Genomic DNA, 12099 nt, shown 5'->3' on the forward strand with positions numbered 1-12099 from the left:
ATGCTATCACTGCGATTTTCCAAAAGCGAATTAAAGTTCTCTTACGTTCTTGTCATTAATAAATTATTTATTTAATCAGATCTTGTTACAAAAGTTCCTGTACAAAGCAAGAAAGGAAAGCCACCTTTATTTTTCTAGTTTATTACTAACACCCACTACTTTCTGCTTGGTCACACCAGGCACTGCTCCTGCCTCCCTGTGGTGGGGCCAGAAACCTTGGCAGAAAAGTTAATCTGCCAAGGGCTGAAAGGAGTAATATGGATCATACCAACACTGAATCTTGTGGGATGAATATCCCATCACATTCCAGAGAGCAGGAAGATCACAACCCTTCCTGTGCTAAAAGACAAAAGAAGGATACAGACCAGAATATCTGGCCTCACTTCCTTATAATCCATTAATTGACTGACCAGTCAGTCAGCAAGCTCTCTCCTTTTCTGATACAGAAACGTTTAAAGAATGCTGCTGGCTCACCGAAAATGGTTCGCCGACTAAAATCAGGTGACTTGCTTGTTGAAACAATAGAATGCAAGCACTTTGATAAATTACTTAAATTAAAAACACTTGGAGGAACTCCCATAGAAGTGTCATCTCATGCCACCTTAAACTACTGAAAAGGAGTTATAACCGAATGGGACCTTCTACATGTAACCGATGAAGAAATTAAACAAGAACTATCAGACTAAAACGTAATTCTGGCCAAGAGAATCCTTGGCTCACTACTTAGACAATGCTATAACTCATGTCACAAACCAGATATTAAGGGCAGCTGGAGCTACAATCTCTCGGTCTTCTGGAAAGTATTATTAACATGCCACAACATGGTGGAATTATAAATGCAGTTTGGTAGAGAGAGAGGGGGGGGGGGGAACAAGGCTTGGAATCTCTTCCAAAAGTATCCCACCTCTGCCAATCATATAAATTTTAAAAAAGCCAGAGAGTTAGAGCCAGATATAATATCCTTAGGAATAGAAGGGAATCGTGGATACGTTTTGCCTCCACAATTAACAGAAATACAGATACTCGTGTTATATGGAACAAAATCAGAAAACTTAATGGGAAATATCTTTCATTACAAACTCCACTTATAAACTTGAATGGACAGGAGATCATTAACTCCAAGGAAATCGCAAACATACTTGCAGCTATTTTTGCAAGTATATCAGCATATATCCCATCCTTTCAGAAAACGAAATCTGTAGCAGAAAAATACAAACTAAACTTCAATATCAGTGAACATCTCCCATACAACCAGCCTTTCAATATAACAGAAATGGAGGAGGAGGAGTGCAGCAGGACCTGATGGTGTTCACTATCAAATGATACAGCAACTTAGTCAAAAATCTCTAAATTCATTACTTAAATTATACAAAAGAATTTATATCAAACTATTATCCAAACTCCTGGCATCATTCCCTTGTAATTGCTTTCCCTAAACTTGGCAAAGATCATACGATCTCCACAAACTATCGACCAATAGCTCTGACAAGTTGCCTCGGGAAAACCCTGGAGAAAATTATGAATAACCGATTAACCTGGTTCTTGGAAAAATATAACTCGCTAAACACAAATCAGTATGGCTTCCTAAAAAAAGATCATCTCTGGACCCCATGATAAAAGCAGAGGCAAATATTTGCAATGCTTTTCTAAGGAATGAGCATCTAATCACAATCAGTCTCGACATAGAAAAGGCCTTCGATACTACCTGGTGATATGGCATTCTGAATGACCTCCACAACATTGATTTGTGGGGACATCTACCTATTTTAATACAAAATTTTCTGAAGCTCAGAACTTTCCAAGTGAAATACCAAAACAATCTGTCACTGAAGTGGGGAGCTGATCGGTTTACACTACTTCACCTATACCGTGCTATAATCAGATCAAAACTAGGCTATGGAGCCCCTGTGTATAGCTTGTGTAGACCAAGTGTCATCAAATGGCTTGATTCGATACATCACAGTGCTTTACGAATTTCCTTAGGGCCATATAGAACATTGCCTTATAAAGCTTATATGTGGAGGCCCACGAGCCTTCACTATATCTCTGGAGGCAAATGCTGCTGTTAAATCATGCTATTAAAATCTGAAGTCTTCCTCATCATCCTACCTGGCAGTATCTCTTCAATCCACAGTGGGAGAACCTTTACAGCAATAAACCCACAGTAAATAAACCAGCTGGAATATGACTAAAAGAACTAGTTTCAAAATGGGGATAATAGCATAACTATTCCACCATGGCACACTTTCACGCCTAACTGTGACACTTATTTTCAACAGTGGGGAAAAAGCATTCTGGCAAATGTGAACATAAAACAGATACATGAATATCTTCCAATATATACAGATGGCTCTAAAACAGATACTCAAGTAGGTGCTGTAGTGGTCCTTCCACATACTGTCATCTCACAGCAACTCCCAAATGAATGCAGTAGTCATTCTGCTGAGCTATTCGCCATACTAATAGCCTTAAAATACATAGAATCCTCTCCTCTTCTGAAACATCTTATATATACTGATTCACTAAGTGCAATACATGCTCTCCAGCAAAAGCAGACTCCATCACATCCCATCCTTCGCCAGATACATGCTCATCTTGTGAAGCTCAAAAGCAAAAGAAGGCAAGTAAATTTCTGTTGGATCCCAGGACATGCAGGCATTGATGGTAATGAAAGTGCTGATCGAGCAGCAAAGAGTCCTACAAATACAAACCTGAGGCTTTACAAAGTTCCACATTCCGATTACAGACCTATCATAAAACAGATTCTCAACACTCAGTGGACACAAATGTGGCAAAATGAACCAAACAATAAACTGTTTCAAATAAAACATGAACTTCAGCCATGGAATCAAAGTCTCCGTAAGAATCGGCATGAAGAAGTAGTTTTAACCAGACTGTGTATTGGACATACACATCTCACACACTTGTTCTTACTCACTAATGCAAATCCTCCAGGATGTCTTCACTGTTCTTGTCAACTCACTGTGAAACATTTCTTTATAGAATGTCCACAATACCACATGGCATGACAGTCAGCCTTCCATCTCCCTATAAATATTCAGGATTCCCCGACTTTATCACAAATCCTAGGCAATAACTCCAACATTGAAAATATATTTACTTATTTAATAATAGGATATTTTAGCCAGATATAAACCATAATTAAGAAACATCAACGTCATTGTCACATAATATTAATAAATAGATGTAATATGGCCAAAGTTGCTTTTGCAACAAAAAAAAATCCAACAACCAACCAGATATATGCAGTGCTTTTTTTGTGATGGTACGCAACGGTACGGCATACTGGCACCTTTATTAACAGTGCTGTGTGACATTTGGATGAAGTGCACTTCGAAATTTGTATTATTCCGTAAATTTTTTTACACGTTTATCTACTATTCAAATAAGCTTAAAATTATTTAACTAAATTTACATTTTTCACTGTCTATTGTTAAGATATTTTCTATATAAAACTGTATAACCATTTTTATAATTCTAAATTGCTTGGTCGGACCTCTGTTTAATTATTTTGAATTCCCCTTGGAAGTTCATTTAAAATAGTTTCTGTTGAGCAAGAAAGATTTCATATAGCAAACGGATTAGGAGAGAATTAACTCAGTACTCATGTCACTAAAAGGAGAGTTACTAAGTAACTCTCCTTTTAGTGACAGAAAGGTTGCTAAATAGTTAGTTAATAATTCTATAAAGGTCATTTATAAATTTTGCGACGAAGTTTTTTTTAACAATTTTCAAAGCTGGGGTTGTCCTGGCAAGGAGGTACTCAGAGAGCCAGTGTTGAGGCGGCGGTGGTGGGGAGGTGCCTGTGCGGAGTCTTGCAGGGCCCTCACCTGCCAGTCGCTTCTCCCCCAAGACTTTAATCGCTTCTGCAGGAAGAAGTCGGAGTCGCTTCTCCCACCCTTGGTATTCACAACAACTGGAAAGACTCAAATAGACAACGTTTTCATTATTTCCTAAGTTTCAGGTCAAGCTGGGGTATTAGAAACTTTTTTTCAGTTACCATAAAGCTCTCTATTTGAGATACTACACTAACGACAATTCGTGTCATCCTGAGTGCCCGGCACTCAGTAGTTGACCGATTTATTTACTTATTTTATTCACATTTTACTTATTTTTCTATATATACTTGAATAATAAATTTATACTTAATAAACTGTGTTAATATACTAAATTTGTTGTTCTTATTCCAAAAACATTACTACGAAAGTAACTATCAGGAAAAAAAAATTTTTAGAGTACTTTTCATATCCTTTTAATTTTCAATTTTTTCTGATAGCAAAGAATGAGTACTGGCACCTATTTTTTTACAAAAAAAGCACTGGATATATGTATTGTGTAAAACATGTGACATATTTGTTTAATTATATTCTTAGATATTTTGTTATGTGATTGAGATAAGTGATTACAATCAGTTTTATGTGCATGGGATTACATTATAACAGTGGTGCACATATTTTTTTAAAGTTAAATCATGATTGTTCTGTATTTCTGTTTGTATGAAAATTTTTTTAAATGAATATTAAATAATCTATAGGTACTGTTACTAAATAATTTGTTAGTAAATGATTACTGAGAGCATGTAGAATGTACTGATGAGAAAATTCCAGTATTCTGGTTAATATTTAAAATAGTGTCACATGTAACTGGTTCATTATGTTGGTAAAAGGAGCCAGACAGTATAAAAATGAAGGATGTGAAAAAAAGTTACACCTTACATTATGTAGGGATGAATTGTTATGCAATAGGCTTATTAACATTGTGGATAGTACTCATGTCAGACAAAGGTCGATCACCTTGCTCATCTAACCATCTTGTTATGCTATTAGCTTCTGTTAGAATTTCGGTATTATCACTATATTCTTCAAATAAATGCACACTATCTATGTTGAATGAGAAAGATGGCCAAGCAGTTGGGAAAAGATGGAAATGTGTCATGGAGTCATGTCAGCTGGAAAGTAGTATGTGGTTTCATCCTGTATGTAAAATTGCTGTACCCAAACAGCTTCTAGCTTTGGATATACAGGGTGTTTTAAAATAGCATTAAACAAATGTAGAGCATATCGTAAAGCTAAAATGAAAGAAAAAGGTTCCTATATAAACATGTATCTCAAAAGTCTATTTTAGTGATATTAAACATTAATGAAATTACAAAACAAAAAGAAACTGGAATAAATGGAAAATATCTAAAACAGCTGTTCAAAGTGCACCTCCATTTTTTTCAGTGCAGTGAATCCATGACTCCCTGACATGACTTATCATTTCAGAACTATTCATAATGGTTTCAGTAGTTTCTTCCAAAATGGAATTGTTTTTTGAGTTTTTCTTGTATGGTAATACATATAGAAATAAACCATGGGTTTCATGCAACCACATACAAGTGTTCTAAGGCTGTGAGGTTGGGTAATTGGGGTGGAGATTGTAATGCTGTTCTGACTGTGAGAATAATTTCTTCAAAGGAGAAAAAGAATTAAGAATAATCTATAAAAAGTTGTTCAGTAGTTCAAGGCACCCTTGGATAGAACTGCGAGGAAAATTTGACAATTTCTCATTAAAAATGGTAGAATGTGGAGTCCTTTGTTGAAGATCTTAAAAATGACCAATTTCTGTGGAGTTGGGAACATTTTGAAACCAGTTTTAACTTTGTCCCTTGGTAATATATATGTTCCGATTCTATCAGAATCGGCTTATCTAACCGATTCTGATAGAATATCTAAAATAAGACTCCTTAGTAGCTTTATGTCACGTGTATGATGCTAGCAATTGCAGGGGGATGAGGGAGGGGTATTCATACATTTCAGTAACAAATGACATGATTCCAAGTGTTAAAGGGATACAAAGCAGATATGAGAGAGGTTTGGAGAAGAGAAACAAAGTTATTGGTAATAATGCTGAAGAAAAAGGAAGGAAGTACAAAGCTAATAAAATTCACCTCTTATAAGCACAGAAAGAAAAGATAGAAAAAGCTAAAGCAATCAGTGTGCAAAAATAAACTGGAATTCCAATTTACTTCATTTTATGAATGAAAAACTTAAAGGTTAGGAAATTAATATACAGTTATAGAGGGAATAAGTACTTCCAGTGTGCAAGCTTGGAGACCCTTGTAAACACATAGGCAGAAGGCAGGTATTTAAGGCGCCTCCATAGCCAGGTGGGAAGGAGCAGCAGTGCGTAGCACACGCTTCTTGTTTAGACCGGGGTTCGAGCCCGTCACCACCAAATGCGGAGGATGCAGAAAGGTCAGGGAATGACCACCGCATATCCTGGAGCAATATGGCCTTAGTTGCTAATGCTCCTAAAAACCCAACAAACAACAACAGCAGGTATTTAGTCTTCCAGCATCGGATTGATGCAGGAAGACTAAATACCTGCCACACAGGCTGGCAATACTTTTGTGGATTTATTGAATGACTATTTTTTGCAGCAGCATGTTAGACAGGCAACCAGAGGAACCAATACTCTTGATCTGATCTGATCTGATCTGATCTTGATCCCCTTCCTCAAATTAAGATGTAACTACCATTAAAGTAAGGGTTTTTGGTTTTCGAAAGGTGACTACAGTGGTCTCAGACAGTTTTTAAGTTCAATATAAGTGAGACCAACTGATGATGTTACCAAAAGCAAATTCTAAATAGGAAACATTCAAGGAATTAATGATAGAAGCTACTAAGCTTTTCAAACCAACTATCTCTTTAAGATATAGGCCTAAATGGATGTCAGATGAACTGATGAGACTCATGGCAGAGAATAAAAATGCATGGGATGCATATAAATTATCAGGCGACACAGAAGCCTAAGGTAGATATAAACTACTCTGATTAAGTCATAAAGGAGGTTAGGCAAGTGAAGTCAGATTACAAAAAAAAACCTTTGGTGAAGCATGTAAAGATAAACAGCAAAGACTTCTTTACTTATGTAAACACTAGAAGGAATGGGATGAATCAGATTGGTCCACTTGATATTGATGGTTCAACTGTTGAAAACCATGCTCAGGTAGCTGACAACTGAATGTGTGAATGTAGATTTTGCATTTACATTCACACATGAGAAATTCTTTAGCGAAGGGCATGCCATAAGTTTATCAAACTCTAACAGAGACAGAACTTATTTTGTAATAACAAAGGAAAGTGGAAGAGAAATTGTTGAAGTCAGATGTAAGAAAGGCACCTGGAGTGGATGTAATCTATGCAGCAAGGGAAGTAAGCAGACTCTTAGCCATAATTATGAGAGCATTCATGGATTCAGAGGAGGTCCTTGTAGAATGGAGATGTGTAAGTGTACCCCCAATTCACAAAAGGGATCAGAGGGTGAGGTGACATGAGTAATTACAGATCTGTTAGTTTAACTTCTGTTCCAAGGAAAATAATTGAGTGCCTGGTAAAAATTAATGCAAGATCATCCTAGGCAAGGTTGCAGTTATGTCAGACAGCATGAATTTGTTAAGGGCAAATCTTGTCTGACCAATCTGATTGGATACCATTATGATGCAGTCACAGTGGAATTGGATGCAAAAATAATTTTGATATCATATACAGTCGATTCCGGTTATTTGGGACACATTGGGACTAGTGCATTTTGGCCCAATTAAGCGGCTGCCCCAATTATCTGAAGGTTCACGTAAAAAAAGTTAAAAATACAATGAACCCCCGCTTTACAATTGGTTCACTGTACAATCAAATCACGTTACGATGGGTCCCATAGTAAAGTACAGTTCACTATACAATGTGTAGTAAGTGCCAGTCATTGTGATCACATTTGTGAATTGAATTTTAATTCTATTAAACAGTGATTCTAATTAGCAAAAATAGGAGGAATATTATCCACAAGCTATAAAAGTAAAGATATATTAAGCACAAATTTACTTTTATTACCTTACCAATTAAAAAATTAAATGATATGTGAAAATCGGAATAATTAATAGTAATATGTACATACTAACTAGTTGACATTCCTGTTCACTGACATTTATGGGTGGGGGTTAAAATGTAAAACAGTAAAAAGATAAGCAATCAATAACAAAGAACACGGCACACACAAATTGCAAGTAACACGATATGCGCAAGTGAGAACGGAGTAACAAGTTACACAGCTTAAAAAATAGGAATGAAGAGAAGATTCTGAAAATTAATTTTTTTCATATGATTGAAGATTCCATGGAAGTGTAAATACATTTCACCATAATAACCCACATAATTCCAGCTGTCAGTATTATCGCAAATTCAATAAGATCGAGTTTACTATCCATTTATGATAGATTGCACTAACAGAAAAGCCCAATAAACAGTTGACTGCTAATTGTTTTTATTGTTTTATGGTTGTGACCTCCAGAAATCCAACCAAACTATGTGGTGCGGTCGGAGACAATCGTTGGGTAATCTCCATTGCTGCAGTCTCCTTCCCCAATTAAATGACATGTTGTCCCAATTAAGTGAAGTAAATCTTGGCTATTTTCTCAATTGGGTTCTGTTTTTTAAGATTTGCCCCAAATAAGCGGCTGCCCCTATTAACCGGTGGCCCAAATAACCGGAATCCACTGTACTTGGATTTCAGGAAACCTTTTGATACTGTTTCGCATAAAAGAATGCTATACAAATTGAAGCAGTGTGGCGTTTAGGACAAGTTGCTGCTATGGTTGAGTAGGAGAACACAGAGAGCGGTAATCAATGGATGCTGCCCTTCATGGACTAACATTATTAGTGGAGTTCCCCAGGTTTTGGTATTGGGCCCATTGTTGTTTTCTATATTTATCAATGATATTGATGAAGGCATATCAGGCTTAATGTCCAAGTTTGCAGACAATACAAAGGTTGGTGGAATGGTTAATGACAGGAATGACAGTATGGTACTGTAACAGGATCTAGAAAAGTTAGGCAGATGGGTTGAGAAATAGCAGTTGAAGTTTAACATTGACAAATGCAAAGTACTGCATATGGGTTGAAGTAATCCCAGAGTAATGTACCAACTGTGTGGTACTATACTTAGGGTAGTGGAAAATGAAAAAGACCTGGGGGTAATTGTGCAGTCAGATATGAAGTTGTCTCAGCAATGTAGACAGACTGCCAGGACAGTTCATGGGGTTTTGTTAATGATATACTGTACAGGAATTTTGCAAGCACATATAAGGAGGTGATTATCCCTTTATATAAGGCACTGGTCAGACCACATGTTGAGTACAGCATACAGGTTTGGAGGCCTCATTTTAGGAAGGATGTAGAGCTGCTTGAGCAAGTACAGAGAAGGGCAATGAGATTGGTGAGTGGAACAGAGGGGTGCTCTTACCAAGAAAGGCTTTAGTTCTGCAAATTGCACTGTCTGGAATCTGATTGAGGTATTGTAGGTTTTGAATGGATTGAGTAAGTGCAGTGCCAATGGGATTCTTCCTCTTGCCTAGACAACACAGTAAGGGGGGGGGGGGCACAACTTCAAATCGAGGAAGGATGGTTGCAGAAAAACTTCTGCTATCTATAGATGTGCAGAAAAATTTCTGCTATCTGAAAATTAAAAGTGAAAAAGCATATTCAATTCATAAAAAGACTAATGAAATCTTTATGAAATGTTAGACTAATGAAATGTTCAGGCAATCAACCAGCAGGTTGATTGCCTGAACAAACAAACTTCCATCTTTTATGGAACTTGATGGCTTAAAATAAATTCATGGAGAACTAGACAGACTATTGGAGGGAATGACTAGATGAAATGGAAAGTGTCTTTTTTTTTAACTGATGCTGATTAAGTTTTATTTCTTGTATCATTTACCACTACTAATGTTATCTGTTTAGCTAATCTTCTTTCTCCATTCCCTTTTCTTCCCATACATGTAAAGTTTGCTTAACTTCTTTTGACTAGATAAATTTGTTATCCTAAGATTTCTCTTTTATTTCTTCATTTGTAATTATTATTGTCGTGACATGGTATCTATTAGTTCCATTTATGTTTTTTTAAAACTCATTTCTGAAGACTGATTCTGATTTTTGATTAGTTCTCTATTTCTTACTTAGCTGTCAGGTTAAAATAGGTTGTTTATAAAAGTCAATTTTGTCTTTTGCCTGATTTCTCCGATTCGTGCAAAAGACCACTTGATATTTTCTGTGACTATTTCTACCTTAGTAACAGAAAGAATATCCAGAATTTTCACCACTTCAGTCTTTTTCTATTCAGCTTCATCATTTAAAAAACCATTGAGTTCCCTGAGAACATTGAAATAAATCCTAAAATTTTGAAAAGGATCAGAACTGTTGTTCCAGATTTATAGTGGTATTTCTGAGTTGGGGGTAGGGACTGAATAGTTACGGAAACAGAATGGTGCATGAAACTTCCTAGGGACCACAGACGATACTCTCACTGAAAATTTCTTTTAGTTTGACTTTACTGTCTTGAGTAATTCTCAACTTACATCTATTGGAGGCGCCTCCGTAGCCAGGTGGGAAGGAGCAGCAGTGTGTAGCACACGCTTCTTGATTAGACCGGGGTTCGAGCCCGTCACCACCAAATATGGAGAATGCGGAAAGGTCATGGAATGACCACCGTATATCCCGGAGCAATATGGCCTTAGTTGCTAATGCTCCTAAAAACCAAATAACAAACAAATAACATCTATTGGTTTTGGTGGAGGGGGGGGATGAACACCAAGCATTTGAAAATTTGGTATTGAGCTGACTTTTCCTTAGCAGGTAGCACCTCCATTTTCTAAAATATACTGATTTGAATGAGATTGACATATCTTACAGTGACTTGATATATCTTTCTAAAATAACTAAATATAAAACTGCATGACAATCCTGTTTTTGGTAGTTGGACTACTGCATGTGGACAGTTAGATAGTCGAAGCTAATAGACACTCATTCATATGCAAATATGCTTTAAAAACACAGTATTACTTAGAAGTATTAAATCTAAGATGCTTCATTATAACTTTTAACCTGTCTATATTTTTGTCACTACTAGTAAATAAATTTTATTGCTGATAGATTTAAAAATGAAAGATAGACAGGGTCTTAGTAATATGAGAGAGAAATTTTAGTGGGAAGTTGCAACAAACAGTGGAACAGCTTTTTACCAAAAACACCTGTTGAAAGATTAAGAGATCAACTGACAAAAATTAAGGTAATATTTTGATCTGCTGCATTTTAATTTAAATGCCAGAGTCCCAAATCCATAGAAAACCTTGCCGAAAACCTTGTCCCAAAACCTTGCTGAACTAAAAAAAAAAAAAAAAACCCCTTTTTTGATCTATACGTTATAAATGGAAATGACCTATATTGAATCCTTCCAGCAAAATCCAAATCTTAGTTGGAAAAAGGTATTATAGGAATTTCAGTAAGTTCTGTCAGATAACAGTTCAGTTTGTTTTCCAAAATTTGGAAAAAAAAAGTTATGCAATTCAATTCATTAATGAAAAATGTAATGTTAAATTATTTGTAATAAATCACTTTTCTTTCAGTTTCATTAGTCTTTTTATGAATTGAATATGCTTTTTCACTTTTAATTTTTAGATAGCAGAAATACTTCTTGACAATCATGCAGATATTAATGTCAGTGATCATATGGGAAGCACACCACTCCACAGAGCTGCATCTAAAGGAAACACCAGAATAATAAGATTGTTTTTGTCCTCCTATAGTAACAAACTGGAATTAAATACTAGAGATTGTGTGGGCAATACAGCACTGTAAGTCTGTCTAAAGGATTTAAATCATACTTTTCATATAATACTGTTTTTTATTTCAGTCATTTCAAATCCAGATTAAAACTGAAAGTGTACAGTAAATATCTAAAGTTAATTGTAAAAGAGCTGAGAATAAACTTACGTAACTCAAGATTCTAATTAGAATTTCCAAAAATGGTTATTTTTTAAAAATTTTTACTTTTTACATTATTGAGCACAAACAATCCTAAATTTTCCCATATCTCTGTTTATATTATTGGTATCATAATAAATATGGTTAAAACAAAAGTAAAAAAAAGAAAAAAAAAAGGAATGATGAACAAGTATGCCACAGAAAGGGATATAATCATTAAAGGAGCAAAAATTGAAAAGGTGGATTTATATATTTATCTTGGACAAATCATTATCTGTAATAA

The 12099-nt window shown here is 35.7% G+C and overlaps 1 protein-coding gene across 2 annotated transcripts in view; it reads left to right on the top strand.

Moving 5' to 3' along the window:
• LOC150076490 (uncharacterized) overlaps positions 1-12099 on the top strand; it is a 69534-nt gene that overhangs the window by 26202 nt on the left and 31233 nt on the right. For both annotated transcript variants that reach the window (XM_090387497.1, XM_090387496.1), the window contains exon 5: positions 11511-11686. In XM_090387497.1, coding sequence (XP_090243623.1) covers positions 11511-11686 — 176 coding nt within the window. The remainder of the gene's footprint in view (positions 1-11510; positions 11687-12099) is intronic.

The sequence above is a fragment of the Mastigoproctus giganteus genome, chromosome 13 (assembly GCF_048544385.1).
Source record: "Mastigoproctus giganteus isolate SK-2022 chromosome 13, ASM4854438v1, whole genome shotgun sequence".
NCBI classification, from domain to species: domain Eukaryota; kingdom Metazoa; phylum Arthropoda; class Arachnida; order Uropygi; family Thelyphonidae; genus Mastigoproctus; species Mastigoproctus giganteus.